General features: G+C 32.5%; 2 protein-coding genes across 4 annotated transcripts; one reads left to right on the top strand and one right to left on the bottom strand.

The window, feature by feature from the left end:
* Positions 1 to 16,794: 16,794 nt before the first annotated feature.
* LOC111012786 (RNA-binding S4 domain-containing protein) lies at positions 16,795 to 20,943 on the top strand. 2 transcript variants are annotated; one of them, XM_022287053.2, is made up of 10 exons: positions 16,795 to 16,969; positions 17,822 to 17,925; positions 18,062 to 18,193; positions 18,308 to 18,381; positions 18,485 to 18,590; positions 19,092 to 19,160; positions 19,402 to 19,466; positions 19,544 to 19,642; positions 20,267 to 20,363; positions 20,464 to 20,943. In XM_022287053.2, the coding sequence occupies exons 1-10, from the start codon at positions 16,828 to 16,830 to the stop codon at positions 20,524 to 20,526; spliced, it is 951 nt and encodes a 316-aa protein (XP_022142745.1). In that variant the 5' UTR covers positions 16,795 to 16,827; the 3' UTR covers positions 20,527 to 20,943. The 2 variants fall into 2 exon arrangements, with proteins under 2 accessions (XP_022142745.1, XP_022142743.1); XM_022287051.2 differs by having other exon boundaries at positions 20,264 to 20,363.
* Positions 20,944 to 21,220: 277 nt separating this feature from the next.
* On the bottom strand, positions 21,221 to 24,784 carry LOC111012780 (putative bifunctional methylthioribulose-1-phosphate dehydratase/enolase-phosphatase E1 1). Of its 2 annotated transcripts, XM_088118943.1 has the most exons (10): positions 24,517 to 24,784; positions 23,865 to 24,001; positions 23,480 to 23,584; positions 23,130 to 23,285; positions 22,642 to 22,791; positions 22,454 to 22,555; positions 21,992 to 22,101; positions 21,794 to 21,912; positions 21,613 to 21,689; positions 21,221 to 21,527 (listed from the first exon to the last, which is right to left on the bottom strand). In XM_088118943.1, exons 1-10 carry the CDS (start codon positions 24,746 to 24,748, stop codon positions 21,414 to 21,416), a joined length of 1,302 nt encoding a protein of 433 aa, XP_087975069.1. In that variant the 5' UTR covers positions 24,749 to 24,784; the 3' UTR covers positions 21,221 to 21,413. The 2 variants fall into 2 exon arrangements, with proteins under 2 accessions (XP_087975069.1, XP_022142734.1); XM_022287042.2 differs by lacking the exon at positions 21,613 to 21,689 and having other exon boundaries at positions 24,517 to 24,783.
* Positions 24,785 to 24,886: the final 102 nt, after the last annotated feature.

Below are 24,886 nucleotides of genomic sequence, written 5' to 3'. Positions count from 1 at the left end.
GAAGTGAATAGTTAGGACATAACTAATTCGTTCGTCCTAATAATACTTCATTTGCTACCATCTACTTGAAATTGTATTTTAAAAATTATAATAGAAAAAAAAGTACAAATTATTTTTCAAGATTCACCTCAAGAAGAAAACCTTTTGTCAAATAACAATAAAATTAATTACCTTTGCAAAAAATAATACATATGTGTATATATATAAAAAATAAAATAAATTAAATATTTGAAACTAATTAGATGGTTGGGAATAAAGTATGAAATAATTAATTAAAAAAATAATATTTAGATACTCACTGCCTCTCCACCACCGTTAAATTTATGATAAATATGAGAGAACTCATTCGAAAAGAATATTTATTTTTGTTTTAAAAAAATTTAAGGTCATTTAGTTGACAGATCTGTTTCTTGTTTTCAGATTTGATTTAGTGAATATTCATTTACCATATTTGTTTTTCTAAAACTGTTTTGAGATTCTAATTATGAGACCATACGAGTGGGTTTCCAGATTTTGAATTTAATTTTTTTAAGAATTATTCTAAGATAAAAATTTTAATGAAGATATTATTTCGTGTTATAAACTCAATTTATTTTGTTAAAATTAAAATAGGTAAAATATAATATATTATAAATTATAGAATATTGTAAAATAATAGTTGTACAAAATTTATAACAAAAACATTAATAAATTAATTAAATATTATTTTAGATGGAACGAAATATTTAGCTGACAAACAAATATATTACTAAACATAAATTTAACCATTTTTTAATTAATTGAGATTCGATTTTTAAATATAGTACCAAACACATATCTGAAAACAATAAAAATAAACATGAGGGCGAGAGTCCACCAAATCGAGGCCCCCCGACACTAGCATAGACATTTTATTAAAACGCATTCGCGGGTCGTTTGATGTTTTAGGCATAGACAATGATCCTTCCGCAGGTTCACCTACGAAAACCTTATTACGATATCTCCTTCCTCTAAATGATAATGTTCAGTAGACTTCTCGAGACGTGGCGGGTAGTACTCTATTTTTATTGAATATCTTATTTTCAAATTTCTATTTCTAGACTCAACCAAATACACACTAAAAAATTGTCAAAAATTTTATTGGGGATCAAAAAGACGGGTTGATTTAGTTAAAATGGGAAATTTTTGACTTGTAACATGTCTCTATCAAATTCAATTATCATGATTGCATTATTCCACGTATTCAATGTTTGGGTTCTAAGTTTTGATTTTTCTCCCCTTAGTCAAATATCATAATTAATTTTTTTCATATTGGATTAGATGAGATATTCCAACTCACGATATAGTTATTTTAACTCGCTGAGCTATGTTCAGGTAGGCAAATATCATATTTATTTGAAATTAATTACTTGTATAACATAAATTTTACTATTCTCATAAATATGTGATTTTTTTGTTTGGAAATATTTTAAATTTTCTTTCCCCACATTGATATAAATAAATATATCATCGAAGTTCAATGACTTACAAGATAGAATAAATCATCAAAATTGATCCAGTTGTTCTTGAAACTTATTGTCAAAGTCTAATTATAATATATAGAAATTTAAATTCGTGGTTGTTAAAAGAATATGGCAATCTTTTATTTTAAAAATAGGGTAAATATATAATTTTTGGCCTCGAAGTTTGCTCTATTTTTTAATTTGATCCCCAATATTTTAAAGTTCCAATATTTTACTTTTCAAGGTATAAAATGTTCTTAATAAAGTAGGTCAAAATTTATCCTAGTATTTTCCATCAATTGGAAAAATTTATCTTTGGAAAGTTATATACTCATCCCCATGTTACCCAATTAGAAAAATTTCATGTTCTTGATTTTGTATTAAATATCCCCCATAACCTATCTTTTTTTCATCACCATGAGCCTGATTATATTTTTTAGTTTCTAAATATTTTTTTTTTACTCCATCCTAAAACTTTGAACTATAATTTTATTTACTATCTATCCTGATATTATTTAACCAATTGTTTCTTTTTTTTATGTCCCTTATTTAACCAATTGTTAATTCACATATTTATTAGATAAATGTTGATTGATTAGACATAAAATAGAAAGAAGTGAATAGTTGGAATTTAAATAATTCATTTCTTCGTTCGAATTCCCGCATTCACTGTTGTATTAGAAAAAGGAAAAAAGAAAAAAGAAAACTAATTCGTTTGTCCTATATTAAAAAAAAATAGTGATACTTCGTTTACCCAATCCATCTACGATCTACGTGAATTGTAATTATAAATTTACAAATTATTAGAGGAAAAAAAGTCCATTTTTTTTCTTTTTAAAATTTAACCTCGAGAAGAGAACGTCCGTTAAATACCGAACATAGAATAAAATTAATTAAATATTTGGAAATAAATATGAAAATTATTGATTTTGAGTAAAAAATAATATTTAGATATTTATACACCAACATCTCTCTTTTACGGATCACTTGATTAAAAATAGGAGAGATTGAATGGATAAAATAATATATATATTTTTCTTTATCTTTCAAAAATTAAAAACTGTTAATTTTTTAGTAGCGGTAAAAAAATCGATTAATCTCATCGATAAATATATAAATAAGATTTTTTAATTAAATTGGGAATTTTGACTTGTAACATGTCCCTATCAAATTCAATGTCATGGTTGCTCTTTTGTATTCAGCCATCATGCTTTTCTTCCACGTATTCAATGTTTTGGTTTTTAAGTTTTGAGTTTTTATTTATTTATTTATTATTATATTTTTTTTAGGGATGAGTTTTGATTATTTTCTCCGTAATCAAATATCATAATTATTTATTGTTGAATTTTGCTTCCTTTACCATAGGGTATTCTTTGCTTGTATAAATTAATTTGTACCATTCTCATAAATAAGCATGTGTTTTTTCTTTTTTTTTTTTCCTAGAAATATCTTAATTTTCTTACATCTAATTGATATAAAAAATGAAAAATATCATCGAAGTTTATTAATTCACCAACTGGAATAAATTGCCAAAATTGATCGGCCCAATCATCCTTAAAGTTTATTGTCAAAGTTTAATCACAGAATATATGGACCAAATTTGACCTACAAGTTTGCTCTATTTTTAAATTTGATCTCCAATGTCTTTGAAGTTGTAATTTTACTTTTCGAGGTATAAAATTTTTTCAATGAAGTTCTTAATCACGTTATTACAATTGAAAAATCGTTGCGCGATATGACATTTACAAAATTATTTTCTATCAATTGACATTTTTGGAATGTTATACACTCATCCTTCATGTTACCCAATTAGAAAATTTCAAGTGCTCCCATCCAATTAAAAACATAAAGCTTCGTTGACACTAGATTTTCGAAGAAAAATTTAATTCGCAAAGGTGACTTTGAATTTTGTATTAAGTTTGTGTAATATGTACAAGTTCTCATGTTTACTCCTACGTGAATTTGGTTGGAATGCTTATTCTTGAATCAAACTGTTTGGAGCCTTTGACTTCTAATTTGTTAAAAGGCATTCGACTTCTAGCTTATAGATTTTCTTGTAGATTAACCTCTTGCCTTGTGATATCTTTTGATCTACCTTTTGACTTGTTTGAATTATTTTCTTTATAGCTTGTTAATCGACCGCTTCAAAATAATGATCATCCTAGTTTGTTGATCTCTTTGGATCAGTTTCGTCGATTTCTTTGGATCAAGTTCGTCGATCTCTTTAGAGCAATATTTTGGACATATCGACCTCTTTAGATCATATCAATTGGTGTCTTGAAGTTTTGTACGCTCCAAGTATATTAATTTTATATTTAGTTAGTTTTTGATATTCAAAGTCTTGGTACTCAGAGTCTTTGAACTTCAAAAAGTCTCTGAATTATTTAACTTCTGGACCTTTGAAATAAATAAAGGGTGGCTCAATTGAATGATTTTGAACCGAACTATTGGATTTAGGTCCTTATCCAGGCACAATTCTTCAAAATTACAGGAAAAAAAAGGACGGCCGAAAATATTAGATATGGTGATAATGGCCAAGTGACAACAATTGTACAATTTTGGACAAAATACTTACAAATAAACTCATAAAATAATATGATTTGAATTTGATTCTCTAACATTTGAAATATCTAGAAAAAATACCCTTTGGATTTCAATACAATCACGAGCAGATTGAATAATACATGAAATAACTGCAATTTGAATTAAATTCTAAAAAAAAAAAAGGATAAAGACATCCCAACATTAAATAAATTCAACTTGATTATGAACTTTGACCTACCTTTTATGGAGGAAAAAAAATCCTAATCCCATTAATTGGATTAATTAATCAAGATTATCCTTCATCTCTTTATCATTGGCTTCAGCAAAGAGGAAGCCTATTTTATTAGGCATGAATTATTCTCATTAAATTATCCAACTCATTTTCTTTGGAATGGTTGAACAAAAAAATCTAATAATGTTTGATAAATTATTCTATGAATTATATAATATAGCTACGTTCAAGAGAAAAAATAAAGATTTAATATATCTCCAACCACAAGATTATGAGTTCGAATCCCCACCACAACATTGTACTAAAAAAAATCTTAAAAAAGAAGGAAACAACGCGAGGATTTAGATGTCTTTTTCAAAATAATATATATATATATATATATATATATATATATATATTTTAGAGGAAGTGTTCTTTATTTGTTTTTAGAATTTCTTAAGGTATTGTCGAAAATTTTTAAAAGTATTTTTAATCGGTTAAAATCATTCTTTAAAACTTTAACCAAACACAATCAATTTAAAAAAGAAAAATATTTTTTCCCGTATGAAGCACTTAACAATAATGTTGTTGAAATTAAGTAAATAAATGGTAACATATCATGTATTTTTATGAGGTGCATTTTTCACATTAAATATTCACTTACTCTACTATATTAACCCTATTGAAATATTTGAGAATCTAGTCACCTATCAATTACTAATAGGAATGAGTTAAGGACAATTGCTTATCCTCGTTAAAGATTAAAATGATACAGCTGTCCTTATATATACACAGCTGTCATGGAAATAATATGACGAATAACTAACTACCATACAACTAACTGAAATAATATACTTAACACTCCCCCTCAAAATGAGAAAAAATGTCAAAAAAAAAAACCCTATTTTGCCCAACAGGAGAATTGAGAGCAACAACAGGCAAAGGTTTCGTAAATGCATCAGCTAGTTGGAGGTGTGATCGAATGGGCAGAAGCCGAATAGCACCAGTGGAAACCTTCTTTCGAACAAAGTGGCAATCTAATTCGATGTGTTTAATACGCTCATGAAAGCTCAGATTAGTAGCGATGTATATGGCAGCTTCGTTATCACAGTATAAAAGAGCAGGAGATAGGACCGGAACCTGCAGTTCATGAAGTAAACTTGTTAACCAAATGATCTCACAAGTTGTAGCGGCCAAAGCACGATACTCAGCCTCGGCAGAGGACCGATAAATTGTGGTATGCTTCTTTGCCTTCCAGGACACCAGTGAATTACCCCAGAAAACACAGAATCCAGAATTACACAGTTGAGTGTCAAGGCATGAGCCCCAATCAGCATCAGAAAAAGCTTTCAGCGGAAATCAAGGGGAAGCAGCCAGAAAAATTCCATGTCCTGGTGCATTTTTCAAATAACGGAGCAGATGATATAAAACATCAAGATGAACCTTGCTAGGACAAGAAGCAAACTAACTTAACTTGTGAACAACATAAGTAATATCATGCCGAGATATAGTTAGATAAAGAAGATGACCAATAAGCCTCCTATAAACTGATGTGTCATCAAGAATAGCATCATGAGCATCATTTTGAAGGCGAGTAGAAGGATCCATAGGAGTGGACACGAGTTTACAACCCAACAAATCAGTATCCTCTAACAGAGAAAGTGTATAATGCCTCTGAGAGAGCGAAATGCCACAAGATGACCATGCTAGCTCGAGACCAAGAAAGTATTTAAGCTGACCAAGATCTTTCAACTTAAAACGTTGGTGAAGAAGACATTTTAAATCCGTGAGAACTTGAGAAAAAGCTCCGGTAAGTATAATATCGTCAACATAAACCAACAGTGCCGTAAATGAAGATCCAGAATCCCGTACAAATAAAGAATAGTCAGACTTTGATTGATGAAAACCAAAGGACAAAAGGGCTTCTGAAAACTTAGCAAACCATTGATAGGATGCTTGTTTAAGTCCATAGATAGACTTGTGAAGACGGTAAACTAACCGCTCCCCCTATCGGGTAGAGGGAATACAAGGCTTATACCCAAGAGGCATGTCCATATAAACTTCCTCGAATAGATCACTATGGAGGAAAGCATTATTGACATCTAATTGAATAAGTGTCCACTGCTTGGAGACAACAAGAGTTAAAAGGACCTTGACATTTACAAGTTTAGCAACCGGTGAGAATGTCTCGATAAAATAAAGTCCCTCTTGCTGCGTATATCCCTTAGCTACTAAACGAGCTTTGTAACACTCAATGGAACCATCAGACTTGTGCTTGATTTTGTAAATCCACTTACAACCAACAGTGTGGTGACCAAGTGGGAGAGGAACAACATACCAAGTCTTATTAGCTTCCATGGCCGAGAGTTCTGCAATCATAGCATCACGTCAATGCTGATAGCAGACGACTTGATGATAAAATTGTGGTTCCTCAATAGAAGAGATACCAACAGCCAAACTATAATGAGAAGGTGATAGTTTGGAATAAGAGACATGATTATGTAATGCATGTTTAGTGAACCATAGAGGCAAAGTATCACCATTTAAGAAGGCACAATGATAATCCTTGAGGTAAGAAGGGGTCTTGGATGTCCGAATAGACCTTCGTAAAATACATGCAAGGCCTGATATAACTGGATTATGAGCAACAACAACTGATGTACCTGGATCAGAAGCAACAGTAGTTGATGTACCCTGATCAATAGATGATTGTGTTGGATCAGAAGATAAGGGCCGTGATATATCAACAACACCATCAGAATGAGGCACTTCAACAGGTATAGATTGAGATATCATGTCATCAGAATGAGACTCATAAAGGGGCAAATGAGACTGAAGAATGGAGACCCTATGAGTAGAGGCATCAGTAGGCAATGCATTAGACATCCCAGACATCCCAACATTAGGCTGAGTAATACCAGTAGGCAAATCAGTTGAGTAATCAGTGGCAATAAAAAGTACAACATGTGGAAATGGATCTACTGGCTGAGAAGCAGATGTGCCATGAAAAGAAAACTTATTTTCATGGATTACTACATCTCAAGAGACATAAAACGATTTTGTCTGTGCGGTGGATAGAGAGGGTAGATGCATAGCATAAGGAACCGAACACCCGAAGCAAAGTCAAGATCATGTCCATAGAGAGACTGAAAGGGAGTTTGCCACTACAGGGTGGGTGAAGGGGTTCGGTTAATGAGAAATGCAGTCGTTAGAACACACTCTCCCCAAAAACTGATAGGAACTCGAGATTGGAAATAGAAAGCTCTAGCAACATTGAGGATGTGTTGGTGTTTACACTCCACTACGGAGTTTTGTTTAGGACGTCCAACACAAGAAAATTGATGTACTACCCCCTTTATCTTAAAGAAATTTGTGAATAATAATTCAGGTGCATTATCAGACTTAAAAAATTTAATATGAGCAGCAAACTAATTCTCAACATAAGCAAAGAATTGAGGCACAACAGTAGCAACATCAGATTTATGCTTCAACATAAAAATCCAAGTAAAACGACTACAATCATCTACAATAGTAAGGAAATAGCGGTAGCCATTATGTGTAGGATGTGCAAATGGACCCTAAATGTCAGCATGAATCAACGCAGATGACTTATCAGTCTTATTATTATGAGATTCAAATGACAATCTTTTCTGTTTTGCTAGTGAGCAAATAGAACAGAAATGATCCTTGGAACTAACATCATCAATAGACAAAGACTTCCTCAAAGCATGAATAGGTTTAAAGGAGGGGTGGCCAAAACGATTATGTCAGACATCAAACGAGGGTTTATGCACACTAAAGACACATGACAAGTGGGGGCGATTGAATCAATATCACCAGTTGTCGTTCCAAGTAAGTATAGTCCATGGTGCATATTACCCTTGCCAATCGTCCTCAAAGTGGACTTGTCTTGTATAATGCATCAATCATTAGTAAAGGTGACACTAATGTGATCCATATCCTTGGTCAAAATGCTGATCGAAAGCAGATTGTAGCTAAAGTGTGGTATATAAAACACATTATGCAAGACAATACCATCCATAACTTGAACAGAACCGTTGAATTCTACTAGGAACTGTAGTTGGTTTGGTAAACTGACAAATGCAGGCATAATACAGAAAATAGATGTGAACATGGATTGAGAACAGTAAAAATGTGCGGATGCCCCAGAGTCAAGAATCCATAAACGTGACAATGATAAGTGATGCAATGTACTTGCCATATATGATGTGGTTGGATCACTAAAGACAGAAAGCAAAGGCTTGGAGGTACCCTTCTGAGATTGTACTAATGCAATCAATTGCTGATACTGATGATTAAGATCGGGAGCATTCTGAATAACAACAAGCGCTGAAGAATCAGCGGTCTTTGAATTCACAGTCGAAACAGTAGGAGTAGCAGGAGCAGTAGAGGATGATCTTTGATGAGGAACTTTATAGCCTGGTGGATACCCATGTAACTTGTAACAACGCTCGATGGTGTGACTTTGAAGGCCACAATGCGTACAGAATGGGCATTCTTTTCGAACTTTGGCAGAGTTTCGCTTAACAGTAGACTTACCAAGATTCGATGTCTGTTGAACAGCCATTGCAAAATTCGGAGTGGATGCTGGAGACAAGACACCAAATAGATCTCTGTTGCTCCTCTTGATTAACAAGAGAAAAAGCTCTGTCAATGGAGGGTGGAGGATCCATGAGGAGCAACTGAGCATGAGTATTGGCATACGATTCATTCAAACCCATCAGAAAGTTCATTAGGTATTCATATTGCAAGAAATCAACTACAAACTTGGCACCACCGCAAGTACAACACGAACAAATAGGACGATACTGCTGCAATTTGTCCCATACAGATTTCAATTTTGTGAAGTAATGACTTACAGAATTCTGATATTGAGACAAAGTTGCAAGTTGACGCTTCAATTGAAAAATTTGTGGCCCATTGCGTATCTCAAATCGCTCTTTTAGATCAATCCAAATGTCACGAGCAAATTCAGATTAGAGAATGCTACTAGAAATCTCTTTGGAAACTGAATTGAGGATCCATGCTATAACAACATTGTTGTTACGGATCCATGCAAGCAATAAGTCGCCAGAAGGATGAGTGATAGTACCATCGATAAATCCCAATTTGTTCTTGACAAAGAGAGTGATCATTATTGATCTGCTTCACCAGATGTAATTTTCTTCAGCGAGTAGTTGATTGACGAGGACAAGACCAGTATTGTCCGTGTGATGAAGATAGTAAGGGCTAAGAACAGAATCAGTTCCAGGCAGAGAAGAAGATTGCGAGATCGATGATGAAGAATTTGGTATGACCGACGAAGCAACCAAAGGATCAACCGTGGACGGAGCAACTGGTGGATCAACGGGGGGCAACTCATCAGTTGGCGGCATGATGAAAAATCAAGAACAATCAAGAAGAGTTTTCACGCGAAAGGATTTAACATCTGATGCCATAATAGGAATGAGTTAAAGGACAATTACTTATTCTCATTAAAGATTAAAATGATACAGTCATCCTTATATATACATAGATGTCATGGAAATAATATGACAAATAACTACCTACCATACAACTAACTGAAATAATATACTTAATAATTACCATGTGAAGAGTCCTGAGTAAATAAAAATACTTGTAACTTACTTAGAAATGAAAAGCTATAAAATGAAAAAGACTAGCAAACTAAAAGACTCCTAACTTGATAAATAATTAAAAAGCGTAGCATATAAAAAAACCCTAAGCAAAAGATCAAAAGATTAGAGATAAAAGCCAACAAAGTCGCTATGTTCTCGGCTAATAAAAATGGAAACATTTTGACTAAATTTTGATTAGTTTTGACTCGTTTCGATTGGAAAGTGCTCAGCTAGACTCTTCATGACTTATCTTGACTTGTATTAACTTAACTTAAATATATAACTATTGTTGAACATATGAAAAAATTTATATTATGATAGCTTGGGTAGAGAATAATATTTTCGAACATCACTTCTCTTTAAATTTTAATGATGATATTATTTGAGTAGAAAGTTAAGTAAACATAGATGGTAAAATTGAAATTTTCAAAACATTCAAAAGATGGTATATACCTCTAGCTACTTGAAGGACCAAATCATCTATTTAGTCTTTTTTTATTATTATTTATTATAAAAAACCCATTCTCTTTTAACTCATCAAGTAATTATCCATTTAAATTTTCATTTTAAAAAGGATAAAATATAATTGTCTCATATTTGGAACATTTTCCTAATTTCATTCCTAATATTTTAAAAGTTTTAATGTATGATGTGATAACTTTTTTTAATTAAGTGCTTACCATAACTAGATGTTAAAAGAAAATGACTATTTATAACTTTTTAAATAGTAAATTTTCTAAGGTTGCCAATTGTTGAATATACCAATATTTTGATGAGCTATTTAGGGTCAAATATATATTTTTATAACAGATCATATTAATTTAAAAGATAGAGTATTTTTAACTTTAAGTTCTACAAGAACTTAATTGAAAAATAAATAAATTTTTAACAGATGAAATCAGAACTAATAGAAACAATGTCATAATTTTAATTGAAGACATTTCCTTTCTTATTTTACCATCAATTGAAAATGTTTGTTTTCCCTCGAAAAGTCACTGTTTACAAGGATGTAAAAGTAATTATTTCAAAGACAACGTCAAATAATAGAATTCAAACTAGTTTTATAAGTATTTTAAATTTTCACCCTTTTTTTTAGAAAAATATTTTAAGAACACTAAGGCAAAATCTATAATATATATATAAAATAGGCTACACTAGATAAATTCTCTCCCTTTCATTTTTAGTTCACTTTAATTACTTTACTTAAATATATTATCTGTAGTTTATTATTTTTTTCTTGCTCGTTTATTATTTTTATTTAGTTAAATAAATATCAATTAAAAAAGTTAAAATAATACTATAGAGTATAATTTTATGTTTTCATTTTACCATTTTTCTATAGGGTCACATTTGTCGTTACTTTTTTTTTTCTTTTAAAGTAGAAAGATCATTTGTCTTCTAAAATTCATTGAGACCAAAATGAAGCATTTAAGTATATGTAATTATATATTTCAACTTTATTCTTTTTAATGTTTTCATCTCTAAAACTGAATAAGCCTTTCTGATTTTTCAATAAAATTATCAATAATTGTTTATGGTATAAACAAATAATTGAATAGTCTCTAAGTTTTCCAACAAATCATTTATATATGTTATTCTTAAGAAAATTATTTATAAATGTGGTGATTTAAAATTATTTATAGATGGGTGAGTATAGCTCAACTAATAATGACAACTATCTCTAACTAAAATAGAATATCGTGAGTTCAAATCTCTACCTTCATATATTATATTAAAAGGAAAAAAAAAAGTAGAAATTCATGCGCATTGCATGTTCAAATTTCTTTACGATATGATACCAACATACTACCTCTATTAATATATTGAAAATTTTCATATTACATCCATGGTTTAAGATTACATACCACTTGATTTTGAGTTGGTTTAATTTGATCTTCATAATTTTAAAAAGCATGTCTCTAGTATATCTATGTTCGTTATTACCGGATGTTAATTGTTTCCTTATATGACACAATTTCTTTCTTTTTTTTTTTTCAAACGTGACAGAGAGGTGATGATTTGATATAATATCCATTAAAGTTAAATTAGTCGATTGCATTAGGTCGTATTAAAATTTGAATAAGGTAAAAGATAGAGATAATTGGATAAGTCCATCTATGAAGAAAATGATTTTTTTTAGTACAACAAATCGGGAGTACGAGAGTCTGAACTTTCAATTTGAGAAAGAGTAGGTATCAATTAGCATTGAGATATGCTCATGTTAGTCATGAGAAAATGAGTTTTATAAAATAAAAAAAATGCATGAGTCATAGATTATGGTTTTTGAAAATGTGTAGCAAAACCTTTCTTTGGACGACTAATTTTCTCAATTTACTCAATTTCATCGAACTTAAACTGGTTAAAGTGTATATGTTCGATTAAAAAGTGAGGTTGGAATTCCTTACCTATAACATGTCATTGTACTAAATAAATATATATATATATATATATATATATATCTCTCTCAATCTACTAAGTTTCAACTCACTTAAACTAAACAATAAGCTTGTCATCTCATAATCTTTCTACCATATCCAGAGAAACATGTCATCTCAGGAAATTAATAACATTGGTTAATAGCAAAGTTTTAAATATATCAACGTATTAAATTTTTATCGACATGTCGACATTTTCATATACCCATACGTTCAACATTAACTTGAGGGATAAATTGACATTTCCATGGTATTATAAAAACATGGACAAAATATGGACAATATCAACAAAATATCAATAATATTGATATGAATCATTTTTAACTTATTTATAAATTGTGAAATACTTATTTGTTAATTTAAATATTTTTTACGATTTTTTTGTAACCTTTATAAAAATATCCATGATATTTTATCAATTCAATTACCGCTGAACTATGTTTGTTTTAGTTAATACATCGTTAAAATCATTCCAAAAACAAAAAATGAAAAAAAAAAGTTTTTAACCAATTATTGAAGCTAAGCGGAAATTGTATTAGCAAAAACTAAGAGGGGCCACTTGGCAAAATAGAAAAGGTGTTCTTTTCTTTTTTTTTTTTTTTTTTTTACAGAAAAATGTAAAAGGTGTTTGAATTCTAAATTCATGACATTTTCATTAGACGGTGATGCTGACGCGATCACTCACGTAGTTATTACACCGCAACTGAAACGCAGTTATAGGCCGTATGATCTTAATCTGGGCTCAGAAATATCATGACGTGGAGCTTTATGGACCACGAGATGGAAAGTGGGACGCACGTGACTTTTTGAAACCCTTGGGCCCCATTTCTAACTGATCATCTGCCGAAGTTGAGTGCTGACCCCTTCGCTCCAAATTGTAATTTTAATATGTTTTTTTTAATATTTTAATGCATTTTTCTCTTAATTTTGAGGTTAAATTATGATCTTTAAATTTAAAAGTTGTACAAATGTCTATCAACCCTCAATCTTCGTCTCCCATGGACTCACAAATTTTTAAAAGTGATCCATAAATTGTGTGAAGGGCAAATAAAGTCGAGATCTATAATATATATAAGTGAGGATAATTATTCTATTAATATGAGATATCTTAAGTGAAACAAAAAGAAAAGCCAAATTTATGTCCAAAGTGGACTATATCATACATAGTGAAGATGTGGGGGTTTTTTGTTCACCATGGTCTAAATTTAGCTGTGTTGGTGAAATCTTCAAAGTCCAAACAAAAAAAAATGGATGAGCCTTACAGCCATACAAAACTATGGATGGATCCACAGATAGGATAAAAATTGCTTGAGTGGAGACGATTGCTATCGAGTAGAGTGGTAGACTGATGATAGGAAGGATGTAACTTTGTTTGAAGGGAGGGAGAGGAGATTAAAGGTGCGATGGTGTCCAACACCAAGTATATCCCACAATGTGATACGTGGTTGTGATCTATCTATGCCTGCTCGAACTTTGAATAAGAGCAAGCTTTTATTACCACCACAATGTGATTTGTGATGACACTTTGTGGGTGGAGGAATGACTATTCAAAGGCAAGATTCAACTAGTACTTTATTCTCGAGGGGAGGATTGTTAGAATTGCAAACAAAGTCCCACATTGATTAAAGAAGATTCATGGTATATAAGTAATGACAATTATCTTTATTCGTATAAGACGAACTTTTAGGTGAAACCAAAAGCAAAGTCATGAAGTTTTTTGTCCTTAACAAGATAAACTAAGAATATACTAGATAAAAAACTAAAAGTTTAATGATCTATTAAACACTTTTTAAAAATTAGAGGCTTATTATATATAACAATGAAAGTGTAGTGATTTATTAGATTTTATTTTTATATATGGTTTAGAGATTTATTAGACACAATTTTGAAAATTTAATGACCCAGACCAACGAGATAGAAATAAGAATGAGCGAATTAAAAATTTTAATTTGAAAATGTATTTCATTTATCTACTCCATTAAAATCAGCCTATTTTATTGTGCTGCATTATCAAATTATAGTCATTCAACATGTCACTTAAATATACAAGTAATAGTGTTGATATTATAATCAAAATACAAATTTAATTAAGTTCATAATTAAAACTTCTAAAATCTAAAAATTAAATACAAAATAATCATCCAAACTAAGAAATAGTTTGGTGGTTGGACCAAACCATCAAATGGGCTTATTGTGAATTAGTTTTGGAAGCCCATGGGCATAGTTCGCATGGAATTGTGACCAGATTTATCTCAATAACCCATTAGAATTTTGTTTGTACACTGATGTGATGCTATTCTCAATATACTCTGATACCTATATCGAACAAAGATTTTAGTTGAGTTGTGTAAAAGATACCTTGTGTCTCCGACTCCTTATTGGGTTGGTTCGGATGATCAGTTTGATCAGGCCCGATCGAGTACTCCAACCCAGATGGCTTGATCTAGATGCCTCGATCCATGTCACTTCCTTGATCTTACTTCAGGTGAACCTGGTACAGTAATTTCATAGCAAGATATGTCTACATCGAAATTGTTATGACTTCAAAAAGGAGTCTAATTCCACCCGAGGTGCCTGTGATAATTTTTGTTCCAATCTGATAATTTTTTGTGGGAGTTTCTAATTATCCAACCTAGACGTCCTTATTATTATAATTGTTTAGGCTTCAGAACGTGCAAGATACATAGACCTCTTGATATCTACTGTTGTGGTGCATTAGTTTTTCAAATCAAATCATATAATTAATTAACTCCTAAAATTTTAGGATGTAGTTTCATTTGATTCACTATTGTTTTTTAAAACCAAAAATTAAATAGACATTTTAATGAAATTATAATATAATGCAAATACAGTATTTAAAATAATAAAATTTGTAACAAATATAATTTAGATGCAACCTCGCTCTCTTCATTTTTTTTAGTATAGTAAAAAATATATAATTTAAAATACAGTGAAGTTAACTTCAATAATTGTTTAAGATATATATCATTGATTAAAATATTTGAGTTTCGAATCCTCGTCTAAAATAAAATAACAACACTAGAAACTGCAAATTTTTATTTTTTTATTTTTGAGAACAAACAAAAATAGTTATAATTCTGGAGATTACAGTGCTGTTTGGGAGTGTTTGGATAAACTAATTTTCTACTTTTATAATTAAACCATTTAAAAATCTTTTTTTAGTAATTGCTTTTGTCGAAATTATTTTTTCCCAAGAGTTTATTCTATAGAATTTATTTGTTTAGAATGCTTTTTTCCCTTCAAAATCATGAAACTACAAATAGTTTCATCGTGGATATAATAACTTTTTATTTTATGAGTGATTAATGAGTTTTTCTTTAAAATAATTTCAAAAATAAGAACAAATCGTAACAGTAATTTATAATTTAACCTTCTAATAAGTAATAAATTTGGTTAACTTTTGTTATGTGATAGAAATCGATCAAAGAAATGGACCTCTTCAGATCAGAGAAGCCCAACCAAGCAACGACGGAAGGAAGATCAAATTGACCAGGGTTCGGTCCTAACCCCTGCTCGACGCCGAACAGGACGCGGCCCATTGGTCGGGCCTACCTTCCCTCCTCTCCCATTGGTTGAGATGTCCCGATCCATAAGTCCCTGTGATCCAACAACAAAGAGTTATGTGGGCTCAACTAGAAGGTTATAGAATACAAGAATATCTATAAATAAAGTTACTGACTAAACCTTAGAGGTAAAGCAAAAATACCCTAATTACTTTACTATAAAATTTAACATATGAACATTAAAAAGTTCAAGTTTTGATAATATCTTTGAACTTTCACATATTTGATATGTCTAACTAGTCGGGGTAATAATTGACAATTGAAGTATGCTAAGCATCTAAAAATCACTCTACCTCATATTGAGTTGCTTGTTGTTGCCATGTGGCGTTGTAATTAACAATAGTTAAGTTTTACCAATCTTTTTTCGTTCATTTTCAATTTGTGAAAGGTAATAAATATATTTTTTTTCTATTGAGAAATATGCTCAAATTGTTTTTTTATTTATGGACGAATTTGTAATTTAACATGGTAACTAATAAGGAAGGTTTTAAAGGTTTTATTTTTGAATTTTGTTAAAATGACGATGAAGATATAGTCATAGATATTTCTTTTAAAATGGTAAAAATAAAAAATTAATAATAAATATTTAAATTAATAAATAAATATTTTATCATTATTAGTTAAAAATTATTAATATTAATAATATGTTTATATTTTATCGATTCTTTTACCTTCATTCTTATGTTGTGCCCCATATAAGATGTGATGAAAATATGGATCTATTCTTTTTCAGTACAACAATTATAAAAATTAGAAATCGAATTTTTAGATATTTTAACGGTCGAGGCAATAAAATAATATATAAGAAATACGGTAAATATTTTTTTTTTTTTTTTTTTTTAAAAATTTGACCTGAGAAATAAGGTAAAACTTAAAAGTATTAAGTTCGGAAAATCTGCGGCAGAAAATAATCAAGTTCGCGTACCACTAACAATGGCCGCTACGAGCATCGGAGCTCTGTGGAGTCTCAGAAGAGCAGCTCAAGCTTCGAGTTTCCGCATTCCCCTTGCCCTAAACCTCTCCTTCCACCAGGCCCGTTTTCCTCCTTCGCCGTCTTCTCCTCCGGGGTCGTCAGGTCTCGATTCCCTTTCTTCTCCATTGTTTCTTCTTCTACAATGCAAAATCCTCTGAATGCAATTACGAAACTATGAATTGTTATTGATTAGTAGGCGCATTTTTTCTCCAATTGCCCTGTGGTAGCTCACTAAGATCGAAATTGTAGAACAATTAGTTTTAGTTCGGGAGATAATAACCTTTGGATTGGGAATCAATTGGAAGTAAATTTCCATTTTTTTAAACTTATCTATGATTGCTTAAATTCCATTTTGAATTAATGGCATAAAGGGTGAGCATGATTGACGATTTCCATAATGTTCCTTGGTCTCTACTGCATCAAGTGCTTCTGCAGCGTATCTGCTTTTGTAGTTTTATTTTTACTCTAGGGTCTCATTCAATTGTGAAAGAGCACTTGAGCTTGCAGGTACCCAAGGGGTGCCTATGAGCTATGGGGTTCAAGCTTCCAAGTTAAAAACTTAATAATTTAAAGTCCACGTTGTCTCTTCGAGTCGGTCTTAATAGTGGCCAAAACTTCCCTAGAACGACATGAGTATAATGCAAGGAGTGAGACCTTTTGATACCTTAGATATCACAAAAAAAAAAAACATAACAAATTATGAGCAACGTAACCTTCGTTTGGCAAAAAGTACTTCCTGCCTGTCTCCTACACCTATCAAATCCTTGAATTATTTCATTGTGGAAATGTAGTAAGAATGCAATTTATAACTCTAAAAATAATACATATTGTACGTGGAATGGGATAAAGGCTCATTTGTACTTCTTCTCGACACAGTCCTTTATGGTAACCCAAATATTGTTACTTAAATGATTCAATATTTGCATGTTAAGAGTCCACCCTATACTGTTTCAGGAATATGTCAATTAGTGCAAGCTGTAAAAGGAGACATTGATGTTTTACTCAACGGAGTAGGAGATAAAGGTGTTATTGTAGATGTGAAGCATATTCTTGTGATGGTATTGGTTATCAAAAGAAATCCTTCCTTTCCCTTCTAATTTGATGAATTTTGTATAAAAACAGCAATACGATAACCCTTTTGTCTCTTAGTTGTGAGGGATGATTCTGATTCTTCACTCTTTTGGTTTCATTTAGGCCAAACGTTCATTGTCAAGACGAGAAGTTCTCCATACGAACTTTCTCACCCCACCTGTGGTGAAAGAGTCAATGCTAGCTATACAAAAACTAGCTGACGTGAAAGCAATAGCTCAGGGAGGATACCCAGAGGTGAATATAAAAGTTTTGCTTCTCTCTTTTTTATTTTTTAAGTTGGGGCTTGGGTTTATGAATCTAAGACCTCTTGCTGATACCACACTTCTTTCAAGTTGACCAAATGTTTAGGCAGAGCGCTGCCGGATTTCTGTTGGGCATGCAGATGAACTAACAAGTGATCCAGACATAATTTCGGCATTGAGGTATCTTTCTTTAATCTTCTGCATTAATCCATTTTATCTTAGCTTTGGAAAAATCAGTTGTTCTTTTGTTCTTTCTTCTTCTTAATATAGTTTTCCTTCCCAGTATCACAGGAAATTTTACGTTTCACCCTTGCTCACACGGGGACTTCCTTGGATCAATTCTTGGTACAGGAATTGCTAGGGAAAAGCTTGGCGATATCATACTCCAGGTATCATTGCATTCAGTATTTACTTTGTATCCATTTGAAGTATAGTTACAACTGTCTGTTCTTATTCTTTGTGCACATTGCTACTTTCGGTTTCTTTTAAATGACTTGTGTTCTTTGTTTGAATTTGACTCATCAAGTATTATAAATGCATTACACTTTGGCTCTCTGCATTTGGTTCTATAATGAAAAAGTAGAATTATCTTTAACAAATCCCAAAAACGGATGGTAAAATTTGTGTTTCGGGTTATCATGCTCTGCCACCTGACTGTGTCCAGAACTTTGATCTGAAATGCTACTTCTTAAAATCTATGTTTCACTCCATCCACGTGGAACAAAACTTTATGAAAAAAATTACGCTACAATGTCTAATTCCTTGCCTTGTCTATATGACTATATCCACAAGTACCTTTGTGTATATCTTTTAGATTTTTTATCCAAAGCAGCAACAAGGTTATCGTGAGCCATGTTTCTTTTATTCTCTTATTGTTACCATATTTTCAGGGAGAAAATGGAGCTCAAGTAGTACTTGTTCCAGAACTCGTCGACTTCCTTATATCGTCACTGCGCAAGGTAGTGTCATTGTCCTGGGTGATTGCTTCTAACACGATGACACAAAAATTAACACAAGAATGAAATATGTTCTTCCTCTGGGTGCATTTCTCGTGTGTTTAAACTATAAATACATATTTTGGTGAAGCCTACATAGCCTAATAGATACTCAAACTATTTGTATATTTGCTTCATTGATATCTTTATTTGTTATCTTTTTTTTTTTAAATGTAATTATTTGTTATGGCATTCTTAATTTCAGGTTGGTAATGTCACAGTTTCTTGTACGAGGATTCCGTTGACAGCTCTTGATTATGAACCACCAAAGTATGAAGTTATATCAGTGATTTTCATATTGGTTTCCATGTTTATTTTGATGTACTATTTTATTTTCTCCTTTGCAGGACTAAGACATTTAACACCATTGAGGCATCTCTTAGGGTGGATGCTATAGCAAGTGCTGGGTTCAAGATTTCACGGTCCAAACTAGTGGATTTAATCAGGTACAACGGCTTCTACTAACCAACTGATCTTTCACATTGCTATCATTTGTAGAATAGAATGAGTCAATCATGAACTTTGGTATCTTATTGAAAAAATGGTGATGTTGTTTCTCCATTGATCAAGTATTTCAATTTTTAGGAAATATCATGATCATCCAAGAAGAAGGGTTTCAATTTTTTTTTTCAAATGAATGATTCGAAGAATATTTTCTAAGTTTCTACCCTGAAAAATAAAGGAATAATTTATAACAATTTTTGGTTTTTGTGTTGTTGATTCCTAAGCATAGTGTTTCCTCTCCTCTACTGCCTATTTTAGTGGAGCATAGTTGTCTTAATCATCGGTTACACCTTTTGCTCAATATTAAAATGGGCAATTAAAACATATGAAGTTACATTAAACTGGGTATACACAACAAACTCTCATAATAATGTAATGCTTTGCTTATATTCTTTGTTGAATTACGGCATCGAAGTATTTGTAAGTGGTTAAAACGTGCCATCATATGGTAGTGAATGATAATAGATAACTTTCTCAAAGTTTCTGGGGAATAGGGTGTAGCAATGTATTATCTTCCATTTCTTTTGTGAAAGTACATGAACCTGAAGTTGTTATATGAGCAGCAGTGGTGATGTTCGTGTCAATTGGACACCGGTTACAAAAAATGGAACCACACTGAAGACTGGTGATGTTGTTTCTGTTAGTGGTAAAGGCAGACTAAAGGTGAGCTTTTCAGCTCAATGGAAACTGAAACTAGTTGCACCGAGTTTATATATTTGCTAACTTAGCATTCCTGACTTCTGGTTATTTTCCTCATATTCAGATTGGAGAAATAAATTCTACGAAAAAAGGGAAATTTTCTGTTGAGCTTATCAGGTACGTGTAAGCTCTGGCGTTATTGGATCGTTTCGAGTTGAACCAAGTAAGATATCAGTAGCAAAAGCTCCCTCATGAACATCATGATTCCTTCTTTGGGAAGAAGGAAGGTAAGTCACTGTTCAACATGACACGAACCTGATTGTACATAAAATCTGAACATCCATTCATCCATTCTTAAAAATTTTGCATTTGGAAAATTTATCTCTTCACATTTCTATGCCGGGAAATATTGGTTCTTTTGTCTTTGGGATGTGTGATTTTATGTCCCTGGAATGGAATTTATTATGCAAATTAATGTTGTCAAAGGGAGGGAATGTAAATACAAAAGTTATAGCTTCGCAGTAACTATTTGTAGATCCAATGATATTTGACCTATTTCCATCCCGTAATATGCAGTTATTAATGTATATTGGTTGTTGTACAACTATCAATTTTTGTTAATTACTGATTTAGTTTTCAAGTCAATATGTTGTTTGATAATATTTGATTCCATTTTCCCCTGTCTCGTACCGTATCGAACAAGAGGTTATGTGTTCAAATTCCTGAAATATCATTTTCTTGCAGATTAGACACTTGTTCGTTCTTATATTGATTTTTAAACCCATAAATGTTAGTTTTGGTATCCCAACTTATCGGCTTAGGCTTGTGTTGGTGATTTAATATAGACAAAGAATTTTTACAAATTTGAAGCAGAAGTGATGTACAAAACTGAACTCTGATGTTAAAATAACACAAGAGTATCCATTATTTACTTTCCTTACAATACTTCAAAAGCGAAAGCCAGTACAACTATTCTAGTACAAACAAAAATGCTATTGCTTCAATTTAATCAATGGCAGAGGGAGGGAGAAAACAGGGGAAACTTACTGAATGGAACAGCAGACTTGAATGTAATTATAAAAAGTAGTTCCTCATTTCAGATTTCTGAGAAGGAATTGATCGTCTGGAACCCATGTTTATCAGGCAGTGGACCATTTCCTGGTCGGATTGAAATTGCCACCTCCAGCCCTGAAACGTTGATTTACATTTGAATCGATAGTATAAAATTAGTAAATTTGCGTTACATCGGTCCAGTAAACTTCCTATTACTAACATTTACAGAAAGTTGATGACAAAGACCAGCTTGACGATTCCTTGGAACTTTGTAAGTAGAAATGTCGAATTTGAAAACTGGGAAGACAGTTTTCACAGAAATCTTTCAGCCAATTGGAATTCCTCTGGAAAATTTCTCACAAACTAACAGCAAGCAAAAGCAAAAGGTAGAACCTCGTTACCTGCTGCTTTTGCTGCTACAGCTTCTTGATAGACATCTGTGATGAACAATATTTCTGATGGCTTGTCCACTCCCAAATACTCTGAAATCTCAACATAACTGCTTATTTCTCTTTTGTTCCTGAGATCCAAGTGCAGTTCCATGTTTGTGATATGAGTATGATTAAAACATTGAAAAAGAAAAACAGCCATTGATTTACCCCACAGCAGTGTCAAAGAATCCTGATAAATATTTTCTTAAATCACCATAATTAGTCTTCCCAAATATAAGCCTTTGCGCCAACCTGCTCCCGCTCGAGTATATGTAGACCTATAATGCCAGAAATGAAAGAACATCAATTCAAATATTGGATTTTTGGATTGAGAGAGATTTGAAAAAGATTTTGATTCCATTAGTAATAAGGATTCAAAATTGGTATGTTTCAAAGGTTGGGTTGTTCAGCCATTAAAGCAAGATGTGAGTTGGGTTCTAAACATTGTTAGATAGTTCAGTCTATATCCGATGTGGGAGTTAGAGCTTCAGGAGGACCTTCCCTGGCTAGTCCAAATAGCAACTTGTCAATCCATGTGACATTCACTTGTTTTTGCATCAAGTGACCGGTTTTAATGAAAATCGAGATGGGGGAATGGAATGTAAAATCAAGATGGGGGAATGGAATGACCTTAACGCCCAAAGCATGCCATCTCGCGAGAGACTCTGGCACGTCATCGAAAACTACCCCCTCTAATTCATTGCTTGAAAATCCAGTTCTCCATATGTGACCCTGCATAGCTAGAAGTCAGCTAACTCAGAAAATCTGCTAAATGAATAGCAGTAAGATGAACTCAGAAAATCATTTTAGTTGCATACTTGGAGTTGTTTCAAGGCAGTTATCTTGCGGTCAGCTTTTATCATTGCTTCAACATTAGCAACCAATGCTGCAATGACTTCCTCTTTCCCAGCATTATCAGCAGGAATAGGCACAGCTCCATCAACACCATTTTTCAAGTCATCTTCAACCTGAACACATTTTTGTTGATAATTACAAAGATGTCCATTCCTATGGCAACAATTGTAACTGTATTTACTGTACGTCCAGTTGTCGAACCAGAAGCATCGATTGGTTTGACTACGAGATGCAAATCCATGTAGGATGCTTGCCATCAATGACATAGTCATTTATCAGAAAAATTTAGGGTATGTTTGGAAGTTGCTTTAAGAAAATACTCTCTTCTCTATTTAAGAACTATCATTGAGCTAACAAAGAACAACAATCTCCAGTTAAATACTGTAAATGGAACATAGACATTCTACAGATTGCAACATAATCAAAAAACTGTTGAACCGAAATATCTTACTTGTGAACGCAACAACTTAATGTCGTCTTGAGCTTCTGCTGTGTCGTATGCTAAAATCAAATGCTTTGCGACATTATCACGAGCATATGGAAAGAGTACATCAGTAACAAAAGATATTGGAGTAGTAGTCCCTTCGATATCAAGAACTACGCACCGCTGCATCCAAAAATATAAATGAGAAACTAACTGCAATCGAAAGGAAGACCAATTGAACTCAAACCATTAACAAAAACCTGCAGCCCAGAAATGGCGTGCCTAAAATGAAAAACTAAAAGAAAGAAATCTTTAGCTTCCCAAGAAATCTTTAGCTTCCCAATTAAGTAGTAGAATGCAATTTAACATTAACTCACTGGTAATACTTCGTTTCTATTATCTAAACCTTGAGCCCTGGCCTTCACAGAAACGTCGATGCCTGCATTATTTCTCGAATTTCCTTTGATTCTCTGAGTCGGACCCTGAGTCGGAGAAGACTAATCAATGCCTAGTCGATGAAGCTTAATAGCAGCATCAAAGAGATAGTGATACAATCAGCCTGTAAGATTTAAGTTATTGATTAAACTGAAACCAAATGCTAGAGCAAGACAGACCCAGAATCAATATCTTGAAATTTTATGAAACTTCCTTTCATCATCTTCAAAGGAACTTCTTATTAGAAGTATCTTATCAAATAGAAGGGGATTGATAAGAAAAAATTAGTTACAGACTTATAGTGCTGAAGCAAACTTGAAATGGTACCTTCATAGAAAGAGGTGTGCAATCAAAACAGTTTGGAGAGTTATGTGGATATGGCTTCGGAGGTGATGAAGATAAGATAGACCCACCATGAGATAACACATACATATCCTCTGGCACCATTCTCTCCTTCTGAACACCTATTTGCAATCCAACAAATAAGAAAATGGAGAAACAAAGGAACAAGCTCTCTATAATCTTATGCATGGAGTTTAATTGTATAGTCAAAAGAGTGCTGTTAGAAGAACTAAACGAGGAAGCCATTAATTAGAGCAAAAACTTACCCAGAACTCCTAAAAATTATCCGAAACATTCTGAAGAAACCAAGAGCAATCATGGAAAAAGCTGCCCAAAGGAAGGGCAATACTCTCTAGAAGTCATCCTAAACATTGCCCCGAAAGTAAAGAAAAGGAAAGCAAAGACAACTGAAAGCAGAGTGGACGCAGAAGGATTTGCCTTAACAACAGAAAATTCAACCAAACAGAAGACAAGAAAATTGGGGAAACCTCGAAAATCACTTTTCCACTAGGTAAACAAATTCAATAAGCTCGATTGGATGCAATTCGAGTAACAAAATGCCCATAAATCGTAAGAAGTAAAACAAGGAACAGAAGAATCGAAAAAGAGGGAGAGAGAGAGATGGAGAAATGTCCACCAGAAGCCGCCATTGCCATTAGCTGTTGTCTTTTGGGAATGGAGTAGCCGTGAACCTTGATGGCGATGAAACCGCTGGCGCCGGTGCCGGAGACCCATCGGAGGCCCTGGAATTGGCGGCAGAGCTCCGATAACAGAGCGTTGGTGTCGTTCACGGCCGTTCTCTCCAAATAAGCCTGAAAAGTTGTAGCCAACTTCACTCCATTGACGCCCACAGCTGATGCAATTGCCATTTGAGTGATTCACAGAGAGCAGAGAAGAAGGATTGAGAATGGCTATAAATTATCCATAATTTTTTAAAAAATATTTTCATAATTTTGTATTAAAAATATTTCGTTGTGTATAAAATTGGTGTCATGATTTTGTAAATA

Source organism: Momordica charantia (assembly GCF_013281855.1).
Source record: "Momordica charantia cultivar OHB3-1 chromosome 10 unlocalized genomic scaffold, Mcharantia_2.0 BLBB01000010.1, whole genome shotgun sequence".
Classification (NCBI taxonomy): Eukaryota; Viridiplantae; Streptophyta; class Magnoliopsida; order Cucurbitales; family Cucurbitaceae; genus Momordica; species Momordica charantia.
This window is presented reverse-complemented; position numbering and strand designations above follow the sequence as displayed.